Raw genomic sequence first — 23,557 nt, forward strand, 5'->3', positions numbered from 1 at the left:
GAGAGGTGGTGGAATGGGAAGACCACTGGTTTCCTGATCCACGAGGACATTGGATTCCACGTCCCCAGCCACACAGAGGCTGGCCAGCATGCGTGACAGGGTGGCTGGAGGGAAAAGGACATGGTTGGGCGACCCTTCCATAGTCACGAAAGGGGGTGAAAAGCAGACCTAGGAGGGAAGAAGCAGCTTTGAGGCCCAGAGACCAGGGCGCAGCCCAGGACTCCTTAAAGCACTTCAGTGCTGAGTATGCTTCGTCTCCAAAGAGGTGGGTGCTATCGAAGGGCATGCTCAAAAGCGCTGCTTGGGCATCCCCCAAAAAGCAAGACATCCTCAACCAGGCATGGCGCCTCCAGGCCACCGTTGATGCAACAATCAACCTAGTGAGTCAGTCATATCCAGCCCACGTCCATGCAAACCCTGCGTAGGCTGCACAGGATGGTAGCTGGTATAGAGCTGGTGCGATGCCACACCCCTTCCGTAGCCATGAAAGGGGAGAAAAGCAGACGGTGGAAGAGAGGTCGCCAAGAGGCCCAAGGACTTGGGTCATAGCCCGAGAGTCCTTAAAGTGCTCCAGCACCGAGTTTATTAATTCACCAAACAAGCGAGTGATGTTGAAGGGCATGTCCTCAGCCAGGCATGGCGCCTTAAGGCCACTGTCGACGCAACCACTCTTGCCCAGCTATCAGTGGTATCTAAACCACACCATATGGTAAACTTAGCTGCATCTCTCCCATCTTTCACTGCTTGGGAGAGAATGGCCCAGATCTCCTCCAGGACCTGTGGCGGCACCTGCAGAACTGTGTCCTATAAAGTCTATGTGTGACAGCCCAAAAGGCATGCAGTGCTCAAGGACCACAAAGCCAGACTGGAGGAAGAAAACATACTCTTCCCAAGCTAATCCAGTCTTTTGGATTCCCTATCTGGAAGTGAATGTGCCTGGGGAGGTAGAAGCCTGGATAACCAAGCTCTCAAGGGTGGGGTGCTGTGTCAGGAATACTGGGTCATTAGGTGCTGGCCTATGGTGGTGGACGATTGTTCTATTAACAGGAGCCCCTGTGCTGGGTTTGGACCAACTCCCCAGCAGAACATTAGCAAGGGCCTCATTAAAGGCTTTCTGAAGAGGAAGCTCCAAGCTGAAGCACCTCAGTCAGGAGGCTAGTCCCGACGGCCACCGAAGGCAGCTCGAGGCCCAGGACCTCAGCCGCTCTCCTCACCACCATTTAATAAGAAACTCCCTCCTCCGTAGCAACACACGCCAGCATCAGGGGAAGTGTCCAGACCACTGCCTTCACCCAGATACTGAGCCCAGTCCATGGGGTCATCAAGCTGGTATTTCAAAGGGTCCAGCGACCCCTCTATACTCTCACGTACCTGAACCCATAAGAATAAGGGTCAGGATCCGATCTAGGTAGCAAGGTCCCTGTCAAAGTTGGAATTGGGTCTGGCTCCGTGTCAGAGTCGGCAATGAGTGTGGAATAGATGCCGAATGCAGGCTCAGGCGGCATCAGGAGCGTTGCTGTCAGAACAGTCATTGGGGATTGTCGCATTGGCACGACCTAAGCTGGTTCAGATCTGGAATTGGATCCCTGGGTGCCCTCTGGAGCCAAGGCCATGGTTGGACTTCCCAAAGATGAGGCGCATGGCCTCCTAAAATTTACGCAGTTGGGTAGGGGTGGCTCTGGCTCCCGTAAAAGGTAGGAGGTGCGGAGCCAACCCAGAAGTAGGCTCCAAAGACTGAGGCCTAGAGCAACAACGCTCCTTTTCCCATGTGGCTGACCGACAGGGTAAAGCCGAAGAACACGTGCTCTTCTCTGACTTCTTTTGCTTACCCAAACGTCCTCATGACTTGGAGTAGGATGACGAAGATTGCGGGCTCTGCAAGTGGTCTCGAGACCTCCCTCTTGACCGGAAGCAACACGGAGCCTAGTGCTGGGCTGCCAGTAGATTTAGGGACTGCTCCCCCATAGCCGGCACTCGGAGCAAAACTTCAGGTTCAGGTCGTGCTTCAAAGACCAGAGACACACGAGGTGCAGATCAGTCACTGACATTATCCAGTGACAAGAGTCGCAAGGCTTGAATCTGGTCTTCCGTCATGACATCTCGACGTACCAGAATGTAAAAAAAGTTTCAACAAAAGCTGCAAAGTCCAGTCAAAAAGTGACTACAGGGGTAAGCTTTTCTTCGGATCTGGGCGTAGACTGGCGCAGAAAAAGAAAGAAAAAAACTGACATCAGTGCACCGGGGTGAAGCCAATATAGGACCCGCAACATCATACCCGGAAAACCGACCCAGACGACTGACGCAGAGTCGACCGACACTACCTGACGATGCACAGGGGTACTGCTCGAGAAAAATCTCTGGATCCGGACCGACACCTGGGGGAAATTCTAAGGTAAGGAATCTGCAACGGGAAGTCTCTATCAGTTAAATAATTCATTTGTATATCCCAGCCCAGTTTCATAAAACAAAGGCAGTTTTGTAATAGTTAAGAGAAAAGGAACAAGTCCTGACCTAGTGATTTGTTTTAGGTAAAAGTCAATTTTAATTCTTATTTTTTTTCTTTGAGAAATGTGTCAGTGTCACTCGCTTTATCACAGGCACTACAAATGAAATGTTTTACATAAGATAGATTAATTTAATTAGATCTGACAAGAACTTCCATACACATCTTTAACATATACTTTCAGGACTGAAATAAACTAAATATTGATATGGGTTATCTTTTGATTTATAGATTGCACATAAAAATATATTGGCTTCGAAGCAGAGATGTACACCAATGAAGGGACAATGATTTAGAGATAAAGTGACACTGATGTGAGAATCTTTTTGAAATATACTTAAAAAGCTTTTTAGATTGCTGCTAAACAAGTTGATAAAAATGAAAATTCATCGATCGAAAGAGGCATGTTATTACTAAGTGTACTGTGAATAGAACACATTTTTTGCAACTAGGTTCCTGTTCCTTACCTAGTAATGGTGAAAGTAAATTACTTCAAAATTGCTTTGAATTTCATTTAGGGCAGATTTTGAGATAGTTAATGATTTTACTTGCTTATTAAGTATGTACATGAGAGAATTTAATTGGAAATTTGATGTGTCAGAGGCACCAGAATTATGTTGGCTGTGAAGATGATTTCACAACTGGATATCCAGCTCACCTTATGAAGTGAAGATATTATATTGTAATAGTGACCAACTAAAAAGTAAATGAACTTGTCAACAGCTGTGTAAACTACATATTGTAAGTATTGTTTTAAATAACTTTTTTGAGCCTTGGCGAAGAGGGTTGCCTTGAAACACGTGTTGGCTGACTTGTGTTGAAAGGTTTTTGTACAGCACCAGTATCACCAAACTGTATTTATGAGTAACGGATATTGTTTCTCAGATGGAACTTTGGGATGTGGCATTCTTCATGATGTTCTGCATCTGATGTGGATCCACTGACACCTCATATCAGGATTCTACGTTTATGCAGCCACACATGCCATCGAATATATGGTACACTGGTGTGGTTGGTGTTGAAGGAAAAGGCGCTGGGCTGCATTTCCTAAATTATAGATTTTGAACAGGGGTTGGAGTTCATACACCAGCTGTTTTTATATGGTGCATGTTGTAGTTGATTCATGACAACGTTTTACAGAATTCTACAGGGGATCAGTAAGTTATAAATCAGCCAACATTTGAGGTCCACAGTGGGTTTCTTTGGGAGTGGGGAGATGTTTGTAGGTTTCAGATGGCTAGGGACCACTACTGATAAAGGGGAGTTTTTCAAATAGATCATGCCAGATGTCAGAGTGCAAAAGACTTGCTTTGTGCAACATTCAGTACAAGGTTCCACAGGCAGATTGATGACTGATCTTAGGGGATATTCAGGAAACCTCCTCCATGGAGATTAGTTTAAATGTGAAACGGATGAGCCGAGTAAGACCGAGTGCTGGAAAAAAGATGGAGAAGAATGATGGCTAGTTAGGATTAACTCCCTCACCTACCTTAGTTTTGTATTAAACCTGCAGCAGGTCTTCAGTAGAGGTGATGAGCAAGGACTCTTCAAAGAAGTCACCGTCGGTCAGATTTTGGTAAACGGTGAAAATGCCACTTGCTTGGTTTGCATTTTTAATGCATCTGTCATGGATGACCCTCTAGATAATCTCCTATCTTCCCTGTAAGGTAACAACTAATACATTCAGTCTCCACTTGTCCCGTTAAACCTTCTAGCTCTGTGGAACTGGTCCTTAGTCTAACCGTCTTTTCTGCTATTTGCCAAAGTCTCTCCTGACACCTGCTGAGGTTTCCATGTGAAGTGCGGCTTCCTTTCCATCTTCAAAAAAATCAGAAACTTTCCTGTCAAGAGCTTCTCCTTGCCTACAAAGTGCTGGAGATATTCCTTAAGTGAACACTTCCTTAGCCGGAGGTAAGTGCAGTTCTAGCTCTCGTGATACATTCACCCAGCAAACGAACACCTGCAGAGGTCGTGAACTCCCCCCGGCTTCTTTGTTTTCTTTACTAGCACGTTGGACTTTCCATTCCAACAAAACTGACACAATAAGGCTGTCTGGCTTCCATTCGAGATGGGCACATGGTTACCTAGGATACAGGAGTGGTTTAGGGGACTCATAATTAACAGGATGAGCCAAGTGTAAAAAAAAGAAAATTAAGGAAAGCCCGGTTAGCTACGAGACTTTGGTACTTACATCCAGGTACTTAGCTTGGCCAGGCACAAGTTTTCAGATGCAGTTGTTCTAGATAAGAGAGTAAATATAGGTTACTCCCTCATTTCCTGGTTTGCCTCCCCTGTCTTTCATGGGACAATCTGCTTATTTGATGTTTTTCATACATAGGTATTAACACTCATCCCATGCTCGTACCACAAAGGAAGACAAAATGCAAAAAACAGCCTGAGGTGAAGGGAGGACACTTTATTTTTACACCCTGGCAACTGTACAGGTTTCTATAAATAGATTTAAGACAGAATATTTACAACACTCTCCCACTCAATCTGAACACCATTTACAGACGTGGAAAGCGGGAGTTAAACTCAGGCGGAATGTAACTAGTTACTGCAGCGTTGGGCACTGCTCGGTAGCACTGTACCCGGGGCGAGAGTCACGAAGCGCTGGGAAATAAGCAAAGCACAGTCCTGTACGAGGGCGATCTGTGGACTATTATCAGAAAACCAAAAACACTAGCACAAGGAAAATGCATATAAACAGCCGAAGAGGAGGTCTGTGGACGTCCTCGAGGAGCCCATACTGTAGAACAGAGCCTTGCGCGTAGCATTGGGGATACCCAGAGCTCAGAGAAGAAATATGCAGAGAGCGTAAAGAAACTCACAATGCAGCACAGACCTATGTGCAGGCAAGGGGGGCACACAGGAGGGCCACGGGGGGTGAGGGGGGAGTAAAATCAGAATAGGTCCAAGGACAACTTGGAGGCACCATCCATAATCTAGTACAGAGCTTTGTGCAGGACATGCGGGACACTTACAGGGTACCAAAAAAAAGGCAAATTGCATGGAGGCACCACTCAGTGCAATTTAGAATTTAGTGCACAGCATGTGAAGCATCTTGAGAACAGCCCCTAAGCCTACATACACGGAGGACCCTCAGTACACAACAGAGCTCTTGTGATATCTAAAACAGTAAGTGTGGCGACCAGCAGCCGAGGCTGGAGGTCTGACGTCCGCAAGTGGAACATCCAACTGCACAGCTGCGGTCAAGTCATAGCACAGGTTCAAGCACGGCAGATCCCTCGCTTTACATGGTGCAGATAACACTTGTGATACCAGACACAGGTATCTGCATACACAGGCACTCAAACGTGTAGCACAGAGAGCTCCGTGCACACAGATAGCACTTGCTCTGTGGTACAGGGGCCCATGCTTGCAGCGATAGGAAAATAACACCGAAAAGTGAAGACAAACTTTGGTGTGTACAGGGGTCTCGCATGCAATACAGGGGAAACCAAAACGCAGGAGTACCACAGTGGACTGTGCATACAGCATGGGGGACACTCACAACAGCACGTAAAAGCACTCACATTTTAGAACAATGGACTTTGCAAAGTATAGGGCACTCACCAAGCAGAAGCTATTACCCTAACAACTTTCCAATAAGCAAGAATGACTCAAAACAAGAGCATCTCACAGGCAGCAATGAGAAGAAGTAAACCGAGATACAAAGCTAGAAGTTTAACATATCTAACGCAGTGACATCAGGGATGGGAGGAGACTCAGCAGGACTTCACATAATGTGAGGGATGACGACGGACTGGATGCTCAGCAGCACTCAACAATTTCAGGGGATATGAGAGTGGGTGCTCAGAAGAGCGTGACAATGTCCAGGGATGAGAGACGATGCTCAGCAGGACGTGACAATGTCACAGGATATGAGAGTGGATGCTCAGCAGGATGTGACAATGTCGGGGGGATGAGAGTGGATGCTCAGCAGGATGTGACAATGTCGGGGGGATGAGAGTGGATGCTCAGCAGGACGTGACAATGTTAGGGGATATGAGAGTGGATGCTCAGCAGGACATGACAATGTCCAGGGATGAGTGGAGGCTCAGCAGGACATGAATGTCGGGATAAGAGAGTGGATGCTCAGCAGGATGTGACAATGTCAGGGGATAGGAGAGTGGATGCTCAGCAGGACGTGACAATGTCAGGGGATATGAGAGTGGATGCTCAGCAGGACGTGACAATGTCAAGGGATAAGAGAGTGGATGCTCAGCAGGACGTGACAATGTCAGGGGATAGGAGAGTGGATGCTCAGCAGGATGTGACAATGTCGGGGGGATGAGAGTGGATGCTCAGCAGGATGTGACAATGTCGGGGGGATGAGAGTGGATGCCCAGCAGGACGTGACAATGTCAGGGGATAGGAGAGAGGATGCTCAGCAGGACATGAATGTCGGGATATGAGAGTAAATGGTCAGCAGGACGTGACATTGTCGGGGGATGAGAGTGGATGCTCAGCAGGATGTGACAATGTCAGGGGATAGGAGAGTGGAGGCTCAGCAGGATGTGACAATGTCAGGGGATAGGAGAGTGGATGGTCAGCAGGACATGAATGTCGGGATATGAGAGTAAATGGTCAGCAGGACATGACAGTGTCGGGGGATGAGAGTGGATGCTCAGCAGGATGTGACAATGTCAGGGGATAGGAGAGTGGATGCTCAGTAGGACATGAATGTCGGGATATGAGAGTAAATGGTCAGCAGGACATGACATTGTCGGGGGATGAGAGTGGATGCTCAGCAGGACGAGACAATGTCGGGGGTGAGAGTGGATGCTCAGCAAGACGTGACAGTGTCAGGGGATATGAGAGTGGATACTCAGCAGGACGTGACAATGTTAAAGGATAGAAGTAGATCAGCTAGGCACACATCATGAAATGTATCTGGGCAGACATGGAGAGACGGCTCAACAGAGCAAGAAGGCAATGACATGGGACAGTAGGGTGATCAGTTGGAATGATGTACAGAAGAACGGGACAAGAGAAGGAGAGAAAGCTCAGCTGGAAACAAGCCAGAAAATCCTCATTACATTCAAGATACGCAATATTACTCCTGTGAAATAAAGCAACAGGTCATCAGATCTAAAACAGAACAATAGGGTCCAGATAAGAGAGAAAAGAGGGTTAGAACGCCTACAGAAGGGAGGGTTGAAAGTACACATTAGGTTCCATGGGTTTGGCAGAGAGGAGACTAGGCAGATAAAATTAAACTGCTACTTTGGAAGTCGTTTGCTGACTCATCTAAGGATATATATCCAAGCACCGGGAAGGGTCCACAAACGTCTGGAAAGAGCTGCACAGATGTTACGGAAGAGATGGTGTAGCTCCAAAAGGGTCCCACCTTTTCCAGTGAAATCAACTCTGCCTTTATCCTCACAGCCACAGAGACGGGTAGAAAAACATTATCAAAGACCTACCATATTCTCATCTTCAGAAGAGTTAGTGAATGAGAACAAGGACTACTTTGTTGGAAGACTGAGTATCCACCAGTAAATGTCATACAGAAGAAAAAGGTGTTTCTCCTTCTGAATGCTTTTTCCTGCCGGCACCTCAATTGAAAAAGGCAGATTCCACAGGAGTAAGACAGAAACACACAATGTCAGGTCTTGGGCTAATTGGACAAAACAGAAGAGACGTTTAATTAACAGTCTGCCTGAATCTCACTTCATTAGAAGCCTTTACAAATGCTTATTGAAAGCAACCTGAGGACCAGAGTGCACATTTTAACAACCAACACCTCAACAAAGCCAGAGAGGAAAGGGGATCAGTGCCCTGTTGGAATGACCTTTGGTCTCTTCTGGTGTCTCCTCCTCTGTAGTGCTGTTAGAAGCAAAACACAATCTAGTCTAGCTTTGTTAGGAGACATTCGTGAACAGGTGCCTCTGGTCTCTGAAAAATGAAAATGAAGCACCTTTTAGGATCCAGGAGCTGCATCTGTCCCTCTGACCTGGAAGGGTGATGTGGTGGAAAAAGACCAACAATTTGACTTTCTTTTTAGGATGAAAGTCTAGACACGTCAACATTACAAAAGGATCACACTGTGCTCTAACGTTTCTGGCAAATGTGTGCAATTCCATATTCTGCACGGCTTCAGCAATCCCTTTGCTCTGATCCAGTTCTCCCTGAAATGCTCAAGTGACTTCATGACTTGGTCCATCTGTCACTGAGAGACCAACTCTCACTGCAGAGAATATCTCAAGTGTAGTTCTCCCCTCCTGGGAAGAGTTCTCCCTACAATTAGACATTCCATCCTCACTGCACTGGGCAGCACCGGGTGTCCCATGGCACCCACCACGTGAAGTCCCTTTCTAACAGAACTTGGAAGCTTCTGATTTACTGTATAAAAACTGGAAGAACTTTTCAGGCCGCACTGACCAAGCTCCTACAAATAGTTTATTTGGCCAACAGTCAAGCAGCTGTCGTAGCCCTGGGTGCCTAGATAAAGCCGATTAAAAGTACTCAAAGAGTGAAAAGGTGTCCAATTTCTTTATTTGTATCAGGAGTGTCTGAAAACTCTCGCTGAAACCCTTCAGGTCCCAGGCTTAGGAAAAGCACCTGAAAGCCTAGGGTCCCGAAACCTTCACTTTCCTGATCTCATCAGGAAGTATGTGTTTAGCTCTTTTGCACTTAAATAGCTTTATTTTCTGTGTGGGGACAGACGTCTACCAATGGCACTGTCAAAGGGGCAAAAACTGACTCTCACTGAAGCTGCAGGGATGAAGAAAGGGACCCAGCAAAGGAGTGATAGAGGCTCAGGTACAATTGCAACTAATTGCACTAGAGGTATTGATCCCGTCAAACACCACCACCTGCAGAGGAAGGAGGAGTTGAAATGAAGCATCTTGAGGAAAGACTGGAGATTCTCCTGAAGAAAAGGAACCCAGACGTGGCAAACCCTTAAGCGCCTTCTACTCGGCGCAGGTCTTAATGAGGATGCCTTGGAGTCTGACCGCTTTCATTTCTTGCCCTGTGGCTGGTGCAGGCGATTCATCTTCTCCAGACACTGTCGCGGAGGAGACTCTTCTATGGAAGAAGAGCAAGCACAAGCCCTTTGTTGATGAACTGGTGGTGCATGATCACATAAGTGACACCATCTAAGACCAAATACCGATAGTGATGTAGCTGTTGGACGTATCATCTGCAAAGCACAAACCACATTGTAGGCTTATTAACCCATCTAGAGGAAACAATCTGTTTTAGACATGGTGGCAAAAAAGGAAGAACATGGTGCACGTTCAGACCCAATGCTGTTGTGTGGCGAATGAATGGATACATATAGGCATAGGTGGTCCCATTAAGGAACTTTTACATAACTTCTGGGTGACACATACTGGAAGATGGTCTGGTACCACCTAGCAATATCCCCTCAGCTGAGAAATCTGCCTAAAATGTGTCCACTAGAAACAGTAATATTTCCTTGTAGGATAGAAAAGGGGCTCAGAAGGTCTCAAAACAATAATCATTTTGGTAGGACCTGAAGGAGGCGCAGAAGGTCTTAACTATAGCCATACGACTCGAGCAGATCAGATGCTAAGCAGGATTAGAACGGTGACAGGGCAGCAAACCTAGAAGAAGTACTGTCATGACTGGGTCTAGTCAGCAGATCACAGGTGCAGTGATATGGGTCAGGTAAGACAATGAAGCCTCAGCAAGTTAGGACACACACACACACAGACTGCAGCAGCAAGAACTTCATGCAGCTGCTTGAAGCCAACACTGTGCAGCCACATACCATTTCCCTAGCGTTCCCAAATACTGAGCAGCAGACTTCCCATTTCTAACTGTCCAAAAACACCATTGTGTGACTTGCAGTAGAAGATCTACTATCTGCTGTGGTTTGCAACATGTGAAGGTTGGTGCAATGCATTTTCTAGAATTAGCTGCTTTGAAAGAGACCTGCCTGAGCAAGATAATATTACAATAATGTAGCCTCAACAGGACCCAGTATCCAGGAAAGACTGAGCACATCTTGAACAGAGCTGCAGAACGACAGAGGTAGCTTATCAGGAAGATACAATAATGTGGCCTCAGCAGGACACAGGAGTGTGGACCTGGCAGGACAGAGAAGAGAGAGTCATTAGATACAATAATGTGGCCTCAGTAGCAGAGAGAAGAGGGCTCCAGGGCTCTCCCACACAGGAGTGTGGACCTTGTAGGACAGAGAAGACACATCAATCATTTGATACAATATTGTGGCTTCAGTAGCCGAGAGAAGAGGGCTCCAGGGCTCTCCCACACAGGAGTGTGGACCTTGTAGGACAGAGAAGACACATCAATCATTAGATACAATATTGTGGCTTCAGTAGCCGAGAGAAGAGGGCTCCAGGGCTCTCCCACACAGGAGTGTGGACCTGGCAGGACAGAGAAGAGACATCAGTCATTAGATACAATAATGTGGCCTCAGTAGCAGAGAGAGCAGGGCTCCAGGGCTCTCCCACACAGGAGTGTGGACCTGGCAGGACAGAGAAGAGACATCAGTCATTAGATACAATAATGTGGCCTCAGTAGCAGAGAGAGCAGGGCTCCAGGGCTCTCCCACACAGGAGTGTGGACCTGGCAGGACAGAGAAGAGACATCAGTCATTAGATACAATAATGTGGCCTCAGTAGGAGAGAGAAGAGGGCTCCAGGGCTCTCCCACACAGGAGTGTGGACCTGGCAGGACAGAGAAGAGACATCAGTCATTAGATACAATAATGTGGCCTCAGTAGGAGAGAGAAGAGGGCTCCAGGGCTCTCCCACACAGGAGTGTGGACCTGGCAGGACAGAGAAGAGACATCAGTCATTAGATACAATAATGTGGCCTCAGTAGGAGAGAGAAGAGGGCTCCAGGGCTCTCCCACACAGGAGTGTGGACCTGGCAGGACAGAGAAGAGACATCAGTCATTAGATACAATAATGTGGCCTCAGTATGAGAGAGAAGAGGGTTCCAGGGCTCTGCCACATAGGAGTGTGGACCTTGTAGGACAGAGAAGAGACATCAGTCATTAGATACAATATTGTGGCCTTAGTAGCCGAGAGAAGAGGGCTCCAGGGCTCTCCCACACAGGAGTGTGGACCTGGCAGTATAGAGAAGGGACATCAGTCATTAGATACAATAATGTGGCCTCAGTAGGAGAGAGAAGAGTGCTCCAGGGCTCTCCCACACAGGAGTGTGGACCTGGCAGGACAGAGAAAAGACATCAGTCATTAGATACAATAATGTGGCCTCAGTAGGAGAGAGAAGAGGGCACCAGGGCTCTCCCACACAGGAGTGTGGACCTGGCAGGACAGAGAAGAGACATCAGTTATTAGATACAATAATGTGGCCTCAGTAGGAGAGAGAAGAGGGCTCCTGGGATCTCAGATACCATAATATTGTTTAGGCAGGACACAAAGGAGACAATAATGAGACCCTAGCAGTGGACCATGAAGAGAACAGTCACGAGAGGGTAATCTCAGCAGGCCACACAGTGATACAGACGAGCAGGAGAAGACATCACTAGATCACAGATACAGGATGCAGATGCGGTTCATCTGCAGTAAAATACAACGGCATAAAATCCAGGAAACACACAGAAGCTTCAGCAGATCTTTGTTAAGGGAATACTGCCCTGGCAAAGCGCAGAGGGGGCTCAGCAGCTCTTTATAAAACCCTGATAGTGGGGAGAGAGGGATCAGCAGGTCTTTATATAGCTCGGATAGTGGAGAGGGGGGTCAGGTCTTCATAATGCCCTGGCACAGCAGAGAGAAATCTCAGCAGGTCTTCATACTGTTCCGATAGTTGAAAAATGTGGCACAGCAGGTGGATATTCTGAGCTGCTAGGCAAAGAGGAGGCTCAGCAGCTCTTTATACAGCTCTGGTAGTGGAGACCGCAGGGTCCACATGTGTACATACAGTGCTGCTATGGCAGAGAGGAGGCTCAGCAGCTCTTTATACAGCTCTGACAATGGACACAGCAGGTGTACATACATTGCTGCTAGGGCAGAGACTGCTTAGCAACTCTTTATACAGCTGTATGTGTGGAGACAGCAATGTCAAAAGGTATACATACAGTGCTGCTAGGACAGAGGAGGCTCCTCAGCTCTGATAGTGGAAACAGCAGGGTCAGCAGGTGTACATACAGTGCTGCTATGGCAGAGAGGAGGCTCAGCAGCTCTTTATACAGCACCAACAATGGACACAGCAGGTGTACATACATTGCTGCTAGGGCAGGGAATGCTTAGCAGCTCTTTATACAGCTGTATTTGTGGAGACAACAATGTCAAAAGGTGTACATACAGTGCTGCTAGGACAGAGGGGGATCAGCTTCCCTTTATATAGCGCTGACAGTGAAAACAGCAGGTGTACATAAGGTTCTGCTAGGACAGACAGGAGGCTCAGCAGTTCTTCGTAGACCTATGGTAGTGCAGATAGCAGGGTCAGCAGGTTTACATACAGTGCTGCTAGGGCAGAGCAGACTCAGAGGCTCTTTAAACAGCAGTATGAGTGAAGGGAGTAGGGTCAGCAGGTGTGCATACAGTACTGCTAGGGAAGAGAGAAGGATCAGCAGCTCTTTATACGGTTCCCATAGTGGAGACAGCAGGCATGCTTACATTGGAGCTAGGGCAGTGGGGAGGCTCAGCAGCTCTTTATATAACTCTGACAGTGGAGACATTAGGGTCAGCAGATGTGCATTCAGTGCTGGTAGGGCAGTGAGGAGGATCAGCAGCTATTTATACAGCTCCGATAGTGGAGACAGCAGAGTCAGCTGGCGTGCTTACAGTGGAGCTAGGGGAAGCTCCTTATACAGCTCCGATAGTGGAGAAAGCAGAGTCAGCTGGCGTGCTTACAGTGGAGCTAGGGGAAGCTCCTTATACAGCTCTGATAGAGGAGACAGCAGGTGCACCTATAGTGCTGCTAGGGCAGAGAGGCGGATCAGCAGCTCTTCAGGCAGCTCCGATAGTTGAGACTGCAGGTCTACATACAGTGCTGCTAGGGCAGACAGGAGGATCAGCAGCTCTTCAGGCAGCTCCGATAGTTGAGACTGCAGGTCTACATACAGTGCTGCTAGGGCAGAGAGGAGGATCAGCAGCTCTTCAGGCAGCTCCGATAGTTGAGACTGCAGGTGTACATACAGTGTTGCTAGGGCAGAGAGGAGGATCAGCAGCTCTTCATACAGCGGACAGTGGAGGCAGTCAGCAGTGTACATGGGTAAACGCATACAGTGTGCAGCTACAGAGGAAATGCACAGCTTTAAAGGAGTGCAAATTTTGTACACTTTCAACAATGTTCGAGTACATCAAGAAATGACCAATACTCTGGGGGAACAAGGTTCTCTGACAATGGAAAACGGCCAGTGCACACCCGTACAGAGACTAGCGAACACTCCAGGAGATACAATACAGAATCATACCAGGATAGAACATCCACTCAGGGAATCAAGGAGCAACTATACTGAGATACAGCCAATGCTGAAGAAGTCAATGGACAGCCACTGCTCCGGGAGTCCATGGGCAACCATACCAGGATACAGCCAACGCTCAGGAAGTCAAAGGGTAACCATACCAGGATACACCCAATGTTAAGGGAGTCAAATGGTAACCAGACCAGGATACACCCAATGTTAAGGGAGTCCATGGGCAACCACACCAGGATACAGCCAACGTTCCGAAAGATCCAATTGCTAGTCACTGCAGAATGCAGTGAACATTCTGTTATCAATGGGCAACTTTTCCAGGATATGCTTAACCTCCAGTGAGTCAAGGAAAAAACATAGTAGGATCGGCCAACTGGCAGTGCGCAGGAAGCAAATGCCACAGATGCACAAGCACACACATCTGACAACACCCAGGAAGTGCAACGTTCACCCACACCTTAGAGCAGTCAATGCTTATGGTGTACACAGTGTGCTACTACAACGTGGAGTGGCAAATGCAATTTTGCTATGTACAAGTAGGGAGGGATTCTTTAAGATGACATGAAAGACACAGTACTTCCACCTATGGTCTGTGATAAAAGACCCTTTGTGTATGATATTACACACAGAATTATTGATATTCATTCACCCATAGCCGCATGCACTACACGCTAGTGGTCACATGTGTACAAGCATAGGCTGGCACACATATGGGTATACACAGACAAATGTGCCATGATACGCTATGCTACGCTACACACACACACACACACGCTATTGCTGTTTAATCATAATACTTTCCTGTACAGCGGAGAAAGTACCAAACTGGATATGGTGCCTTCAAGTGTTCGCTGACCAGTACATGTGTGCGCGAGTACAAAGTGCACGCACAAGATGTGCAGGCTAGAGAGCAGAAGGAGCTCACAGCTGTCGCAGTGGCTCATTCGTGGAACCGCTACACCGAAGTTGCACATTTTCATGACTGCTCTGCAGCAGTGTCCATCGGATCTTACAGTCACCTCAACACCTGCTAGCAAGCGGGGAAAAGAATTGGAAAGAAACATATGGGAAGGAGGATATGAAGAGCCAAAAAGGAAACAACTGGGCAACAATGTATAAAAGGGAAGGCGGGGTGGAGAAAGAACAAAAAAAGGAGAAAATCAGATGGTAAAAAAATGAAGAACATGACAGAAGTGTAGTTGCATGAAGAAGGGAGACAAAGTGACAAAACACTATCACAAACATAACACAGTATGACCACTTCAAGATGAACAGCCTCTGGAATCATGCAGTCTGGTGCAAAGGCTCCAGATTCAGAAAGCCAAGGGTTCTCAGCTGGAGGTGACGGCTTCTGGAATAGGATGCAGCAGGCAGTGTGAAAGGAAAGATGCCCACTGATCAAGGCGTGGTGGGAAACCAGAGGACAACCCTCCGGCCTCCTGATGGAAAGCCACACAGTACGGCTGAACACTGCAAGAACACAAGTGTGAGGCCCTTTCTCCATGCAAGGCAGCAGCCTGAAGTCTAGAAGCACAGTGAGAGGACTGGAGAGATCTCTGCCCCTCCTGACGGAGGGACGCCCAACATGGATCAGCTGGAGACTGGCCGCGGGGGTTTGCTCTTGATTTCAGCTTCTTTCCCACGAATAGCAGCCACGTACGAGAAAAGACATAACACGGAGTAGCAGATCTCATGAGCCTAGAACAGGAGAGAGAATAAAACAGATTAAAGGAAGAGAAACAAATTTAAGGCCAGCACTGGGAAACAAACTGCAAATAGTGAAATTACAGACCTACAAGGGGTTTGCGGGCAGAAGACAAAGGAAGAAATGCGGTTGTCAGTGTTTGGTTAAAGAGACACTGGCCAAACACTAGTGCAGAAAGGATGAAAGGAGAATGACCGAGGACACAGGGTAGGAAGAGAGTAAAAGCCGCAAAAAGGAGTAACATATCATGTGATAAACTAGCTCTTGTTTATTTTTTTCCATCATGAACATCAAGAAACCCTTCCTCACAATTTCCTAGCAATAAATACTAGGTTGTGGTGAAGTTATGCAGAGGAAAGCACGATGCCGGCAGAAGTCATGTTACCGTGTAAGCATGGCACCAACCCTGCCCTTGACATCACTCTTTTTATCCTTCGACACTAAGGTGGTCATTCTGACCCTGGCGGTCTTTGACCGCCAGGGCGGAGGACCGCGGGAGCACCGCCGACAGGCCGGCGGTGCTCCAATGGGGATTCCGACCGCGGCGGTAAAGCCGCGGTCGGACCGGCACCACTGGCGGGGTCCCGCCAGTGTACCGCCGCCCCATTGAATCCTCCAAGGCGGCGCAGCTTGCTGCACCGCCGCGGGGATTCCGACCCCCCCTACCGCCATCCAGATCCCGGCGGTCGGACTGCCGAGATCCGGATGGCGGTAGGGGGGGTCGCGGGGCCCCCGTAAGAGGGCCCCTACATGTATTTCACTGTCTGCTGCGCAGGCAGTGAAATACGCGACGGGTGCAACTGCACCCGTCGCACAGCTTCCACTCCGCCGGCTCGATTCCGAGCCGGCTTCATCGTGGAAGCCTCTTTCCCGCTGGGCTGGCTGGCGGTCTGAAGGCGACCGCCCGCCAGCCCAGCGGGAAAGTCAGAATTACCGCCGCGGTCTTTCGACCGCGGAACGGTAACCTGACGGCGGGACTTTGGCGGGCGGCCTCCGCCGCCCGCCAAGGTCAGAATGAGGGCCTAAGGCTACTTCAGAACCTTAGTCAAGGGCTCATGCAAGAGATGATGGAAAGGCTGTAAGTAATCCACAGGAATAGCAAGGCTTTGACTCAAGGGTACCACTGAATACTTCCATCTATGAGTGGGATCCAGAGACACTTACCAAGAAAAAAAGGCTATTTTTAAACCTACATGAACAGCAAATATGTCTTCAATTTAAAAAAGGAAGCCAATTAGAGGCTTGATGAATCAACACAATCTTCCTACTGATTGCTATCCTGGCGAGCACAGCTCGGGAGGCGTCTGCTCACGTAAGCAGTAGGACCTTCCTAAGAACTGAAAACAATCTGTTCTCCAAGTTCATTTGAGAGGAGGGTGTGCTACACATGAACTCAGTAAAGATTTAGAGAACGAAGAACAAGGATTACAAACATTGTTTTCTTCTCCGTCATAGGATCTTCTCTGATATATTTGTACTTTGAAAAGGAACTCACTAATTAGGAGGGCATAGGAGAGATCCACTAAATAGTGGTTCTTTAGTCACACAAGTTCAGCAGGGACATCAGAACTAATTGAGAGTCTGAACTAGGCAGCCGTGCCCTCCAGCTCAGTGGTTGCATGCTGCCCAGCAGTTCTTCATGTCTCCTGCCACTAGCTGTGCTTGAAGCCGTGCACCCTCTCGGGATCCTTTCGTCCAGTGATGTGACGAGGTCCTGACTGAAGAGCCATTGGCCGTGTTGTCAGGGTAGGGTGTAGATGCTGAAAGAGCCCGTAACTCATTAACCCTCTTGGCAAACATTAGAGCCATCTTGCATGAAATAAATGCAAATTGACATGAACATACAGGGTCATAAATAAGTAAACTAACCAAAGTTAACAGAACAGAAAGGTTTCCAGAGACTTCCTAAAAGCAAGGTGTAGGAAGCTGGCCTGGTGTGTGGTGAGTACCTATGCTACATACACCTTATACCAGATCCAGGTATCCCCTATTAGTGAAGTGTAGTCAGTGCCTAGAAGCCAGGCTCTCTAGCGGTATCTGTGGATGAGCAGCCAAGGCTTATCTTGGAGACATGCAAAGCTCATGCAATACCACTGTAGTCACAGAACACTTACACACATGAAAGAAAACACTCAGTGTTACAAAAATAAAGGTACTTTATGATAGTAACATAATTACTAAAATAGTGCATAGTCAATACTCCACCAGTAGAGGCGTAAGCACACTATCATGCACACATTGGAAGTCAGTGATTAGCATAGAAAGCAACAACAAATAGTGAAGGCCCTAGGAGGAGACCACACCATACACTAAGTAAGTGTAATGTGAAACGCAGGCCCCCACCCAAGAAAGTGGAATCAGTTGAGGTGAGCTGGAGGAACTAGGAACCCCAAAAAGGTAAGTACCAGGGAGCCTCCCAGTGACCAGGAGAGAAGAGGTTAGTACCTGTTTTACCCCAAACCCACAGGTGAACTTTGGAGAGACTGTGCAAGGTCCAGACAACACTGGAAGAAACCAGAGGTGGATCCTGACAGAAGAGGACCTGCAAGAGAAGGAAGGGGACCAAGTCCTGTTCCAGCTGGAGTGTCCGGTTGTGGCAGGAGCCACCACCCACCCTTCTGTGGATGAAGGACCAGGTCAACAATGGAGACAAGGAGTGCAGCACGGGAGCATGAGAAGAGTTCCAGAAGTGATGCAGGCCATGGCCTACTACGGAAGAAGAGGTGCCGTCAGTCAGTGGTGTTGGAAAACCACCAACAAGCCTTGGCTAAGGCAAAAGTCGCAGACAAAGAGTTGCAGAGCTACCGGCGACCAGAAAGGTTTGGGGGTCTCAACCCAAGGAGGGGAGTCCCAGGTCACCGTCAACAGTGAGGAGAGTCAAAAGACAAAGAAGCAGCCCCCACAGGCAACTCACAAGCAGCAGGCACAGGAGTCACAGTGAGGCCCATTCAGCACACCTGGAGAGGAGTCCCACGTAGCTGGAGCAGCAGGCAGGAGACTGTGCTTTGCAAAGGAGAGTGCTGAAGGCTGCGGCTGCACAGAGCCTGAAAATCCCTTGGAAGAGAAGCAAAGAAGCCTTGGTAGCTGCAGGAGTTGCGGTGCACAAGGGTCCTGTCCTGCAAAGAGAGGCAAGGGCTCAGTGTCTCCCAAGTTGGACAGCTGGTAGAGAGGACTGAGAGGACCACTCCAGGCGCACATTGTTGCAGTTGGTGCCTGCGGATGCAAGGGTGCGAGTCCTTCACTCCAAGGGAGATTCCTTCTTGCTTCTTGGCTCATTGTCCTCAGAGGATGCACAGACAGGAAAATGTTGCAGTTGCTAGAAGGAGTTGGAGAAATAATGTTGAAGAGTGGAGTCTTCGCTTGAGTTGCAGATTGTCGGTTCCAGGAGGGTCCGTTGCAGTCCCTGTGGCCAGAAGACGAAATAAATGATGTAGAGGAGTCCTGCTGGAATCTTGTATGTCGAATCTGAAGACCCACCCAAGAGGGAAACGCTAAATAGCCCAGGAAGGGGGATTGGTCACCTAGCAGGGTGACCACCTATCAGGAGGCTGTGACGTCACCTGTGTGACCTGGCCACTCAGATGCTCCCCGGGGCCTCTGCCCACCTTGGATTCAAGATGGCAGATACAAGTGGCCACCTGGAGGAGCTCTGGGCACCAACCCTGAGGTGGTGATGGACAGGGGAGTTGTCACTCATTTCCATTGTACAGTTTTGTGCCAGAGCAGGGACTGGGGGTCCCTGGTCTGGTGCAAACCGCTTTATGCATGGGGGGCACCAAATGTGCCCTTTAAAGCATACAGGTGGCTTGGGGAGGCTACCCCTTCCAAGCCATGTAGTACAAGTTACTTACCTTCAGTAACAATATATCTGGTAGAGACATAGGGGGTCATTCTGACCCTGGCGCCACCGACCACGGGAGCACCGCCAACAGGCTGGCGGTGCTCCCACGAGCATTCTGACCGCGGCGGTTCAGCCGCGGTCAGAAGCGGCAAGTCGGCGGGCTCCCGCCGACTTACCGCTGCTCGGGGGAATCCTTCATGGCGGCGGAGCGCGCTCCGCCTCCATGAGGATTCTGACAGCCCCTACCGCCATCCTGTTCATGGCGGGAAACCCGCCATGAACAGGATGGCGGTAGGGGGTGCCGCGGGGCCCCCGTAAGAGGGCCCCGCAAAGTATTTCAGGGTCTGCCTTGCAGACCCTGAAATACGCGACGGGTGCAACTGCACCCGTCGCACCCCTGCAACTACGCCGGCTCAATTCTGAGCCGGCGTCCTCGTTGCAGGGGCATTTCCTCTGGGCCGGCGGGCGCTCTTTCGGAGAGCGCCCGCCGGCCCAGAGGAAATGTTTAAATGGCCGCCGCGGTCTTTTGACCGCGGTGCGGTCATTTCACGGCGGTACCTTGGCGGACGGCCTCCGCCGTCCGCCAAGGTTAAAATCACCCCCATAGTCTAGTTTCAGATTCCTTACCTTTGAATTTTCCCTCAGGCATCAGACTGGATCTGGAGATGTTTTTCTTCGAGCAATACCCTTGCGCGTCCGTAAGTGGTGTCGGTTGACTCCGCAGGCATTGTAGTTGCCGTGATGACGTTGGGAGTAGTACATCAACGCCACCTCAGCGCAGTGATGTCAGTCTCTTTTTACGACTTTCCACTCCAAAGCGCAGAGCCACGAAGAACACTGACATTTGTGCGCCAGAGCTAAGGCCCTGAAAGGGGAATCCCTGTCCCTACAAATCAATTTGCAAGCATGGAGGATGGGTGGTCCGGTAAGGAATCTGCAACTAGAATATGTCTCTACCAGATATTTCGTTTCCAAAGGTAAGTAACTTGCACATCTGATAGAGACTTCTAGTTGCCGATGGCTTACCTTATAATAGATATCCAAGCAATGCCATCCTCGGAGGTGGGCTGCGAACCAAGATCATACTAGAAAGTCCAGCAGGACCGAACGACCAAAGTACCCGTCCCGACAGACCTAACTGTCCAGGCAGTAATGTTTTTTAGCAAACATGTGCAGGGATGCCCACGTAGCTGCCTGGCAGATATCCAGGACAGGAACTCCATGTGCTAACGCACTGGAAGCAGCAGTTGCTCTGGTGGAAGGAGTGCGCAAGCCCTCAGGGGGTTGCTTCTTGGCCAAAGCAAAGCACATTCTGATGCAAAGAAATACCCATCGAGAGATGGTACGTTTTTGCACTGCCTTCCCTTTCTTCGCAACCACATATCCAACAAAGAGTTGATTGTCCACCCGGAAATCTTTAGTACAATTGAGATAGAACGCCAACGCTCTTTTTGTGTCCAGGCGGTGGAGTCTCTCCTCCTCATGAGAAGGATGTGGGGGTGCATAAAAAGTAGGCAAGGTGATGGACTGGCCTACATGAAAAGGCATAACGACCTTGGAAGGAAGGAAGCCTTAGTGAACAACACCGCTTTGTCAGGGTGCACAGACAAGTATGGGGGCTTTGAAGAAAGAGGCTGAAGCTCACTCACTCTTCGAGCAGAAGGGATGGCAACAAGAAAAACAATCATGAAAGTAAGGAACCGTAATGGAGAATTGTGCATCGGCCCGAATGGAGTACACATTAAGACAGCAAGGATAAGATGGAGGTCCCACTGGGGCATGATAAATGGAGTGGGAGGAAACAAATGGGTGAGACCTTTAAGAAATCGATTGACAATAGGAGACTTAAAGAGTGAAGGCTGATCAGGTAATCTAAGAAAGGCCGAAATAGCCAATAAATACCCTTTAAGGGTGTCCAAAGCAGAGCCCTGCTGGGCTAAAGAAAGAATGAACAAAAGAAGCTCAGAAAGAGGAGCCGAGAGGGGGTCAACATATTTGTTGGGACACCATGCCACAAATTTACGCCAACGATTTAAGCTGTTTTGGTGGAGGGATACCTGGCTTCCAAGATAACGTCACAGACTTCAGGTGGAAGGTCAAAAGCCGTCAACTGCTGCTGCTCAACCTCTATGCATGGGGTTGGAGATTGGACAGGTTTGGGTGGAGAACCGTCCCCTGCTGCTGCGACATACGATCCTCCTGAAGAGGCAGTCTTTCCGACCCCCCTTCGGAGCCACCAAGATAACTTGGGCCCGGTCGTTCCTGATCTTCTTGAGAACTCTGGGCAGAAGTGGTGTAGGCGGAAAGGTGTAAAGGAGGCAGGAGTTCCACTCGAGATGAAAAGCGTCTCCGATTGGAAATTCCAACGCACAAAACAGCAGACACTGCGCATTCTCTGCAGAGGCGAACAGATCTAACCAAGGCTCTCCCCACTGCTGAAAGAGACCTTGCGCCACCTTCGGATGGAGATTCCATTTGTGATCGGCTGTGCATCGACGGCTGAGTTTGTCTGCTCTGGCGTTCAGAGACCCCGCCAGATGTTGAACCACCAGGGTAATGTCCGAATGCTCCAGCCATGTCCAGAGGCGCAGCGCCTCCTGACAAAGGGTCCAGGACCCTACTCCGCCCCGTTTGTTGCAGTACCACATGGCGGTAGTATAGTTCGTGAACACTTGCACTACTTTCACTTGAGGGGGGGAAGAAATGCTTTCATTGCATGTCTGGTCGCCCGGAGCTCCAGAAGATTGATATGGAGCCCAGACTGATCTCCGCCTCTCCCATGTGGCCGCCCCATCACAGAAGTGACGCATCTGTCACTATGGATAGATCTGACTGGGGAAGGGAGAGGGATCTGCTGTGGACCCAGTGCAGATTTGAAAGCCACCAATGCAGGTCTTTCCCAGTCCCCTCTGAGATCTAGGCCATGTTGAAGAGATTTCCCTGATGCTGTGCACACTGGAACTTCAAGTCCCACTGCAGAGCCCGCATATGCCACCTTGCATGTGTCACTAGCAGGATGCAGGAGGCCATGAGGCCCAGCAGCCTCAGTCAGTCTCATCGAAACCCAAGACAGAGGCTGAACGACCGGAATCATAGCCTGAATATCCTGGGCTCACTTTTCAGGAGGATAGGCTCAGAACTGTACTGTGCCCAGCATAGCTCAGATGAAAGGGAGTGCCTGAGAGGGAGTCAGGTGTGACTTCGGCACGTTCATAGTGAACCCCAGCGTGTGCATGAAGTTCACTGTGCAGGAGGTTCACCGTAGTCTGAAGGTGGGAGGTGACTTTCTGGGGTGAGTCTGCCTTCAACAGCCAGTCGTCGAGGTAGGGGAAGGCTGAAACCCCCCAACCTGCGCAGATGAGCTGTGATCACCGCCATCACTTTTGTGAACACCCGAGGGGCACTGGTAAGGCCGAAGGGGAACACAGTAAATTGAAAGTGCTCGTGACCTACCATGAATCGTAGGTAAAGTCTGTGGGCAGGCAGGATGGGAATGTGGAAATAACCGTCCTGCAAGTCCAACGCTACCATCCAGACTCCTGGGTCCAAGGCAGACAGGACCTGAGCCAGAGTGAGCACTTTGAATTCCTTCTTCTTGTGGAAGAGATTGAGGGCCAGAAGGTCTAGGGTAGAACATAAGCCCTTGTCTTTTTTGGCACCAGAAAGTAGCGGGAATAACAACCACAACCTACTTCTGGCACAGGGACCTTCTCTATGGCTCCCTTGGCCAAGAGAGCTGCAACTTCCTGGCGGAGAAGTGCCAAATGATCCTCCGGAATTTGGCAGACTGATGGAGCCATGGCTGGTTGGGCAGATTCAAAGGGTAGGGAGTAGCTCCTTCGAACAATCTGCAAAACCCACCTGTCCATAGTGATGGATTCCCAGCGGGGCAGGTGATGGCGAATCCTGCCACCCCTTAATCGTAGTGAGGGGATGGTCTAGGAGGGTATGGAGGCTGCAGAGGGGACAGGGATGGACGAGGCAGACCTCTGGTTCTCTGTCCCACGCCCACATGGGATTCTGCATCCACGGCCACGCAGCGGCTGAACAGCATGGGTGGCACCATGGCTAGAATAGGGAGGAGACAGGAAGCCCTTTCCCTGGCCACGAAAGGGGTGA

General features: G+C 49.2%; 1 protein-coding gene across 14 annotated transcripts in view; it reads right to left on the minus strand.

Moving 5' to 3' along the window:
- Positions 1-4,899: 4,899 nt before the first annotated feature.
- The window catches only part of MADD (MAP kinase activating death domain), a 639,440-nt gene continuing 620,782 nt past the window's right edge, over positions 4,900-23,557 (minus strand). For all 14 annotated transcript variants that reach the window (XM_069221634.1, XM_069221639.1, XM_069221632.1 and 11 more), the window contains one exon: positions 4,900-15,590. In XM_069221634.1, coding sequence (XP_069077735.1) covers positions 15,483-15,590 — 108 coding nt within the window. In that variant the 3' untranslated portion in view covers positions 4,900-15,482. The remainder of the gene's footprint in view (positions 15,591-23,557) is intronic.

Source organism: Pleurodeles waltl, chromosome 3_1 (genome assembly GCF_031143425.1).
Source record: "Pleurodeles waltl isolate 20211129_DDA chromosome 3_1, aPleWal1.hap1.20221129, whole genome shotgun sequence".
Lineage (NCBI taxonomy): Eukaryota > Metazoa > Chordata > Amphibia > Caudata > Salamandridae > Pleurodeles > Pleurodeles waltl.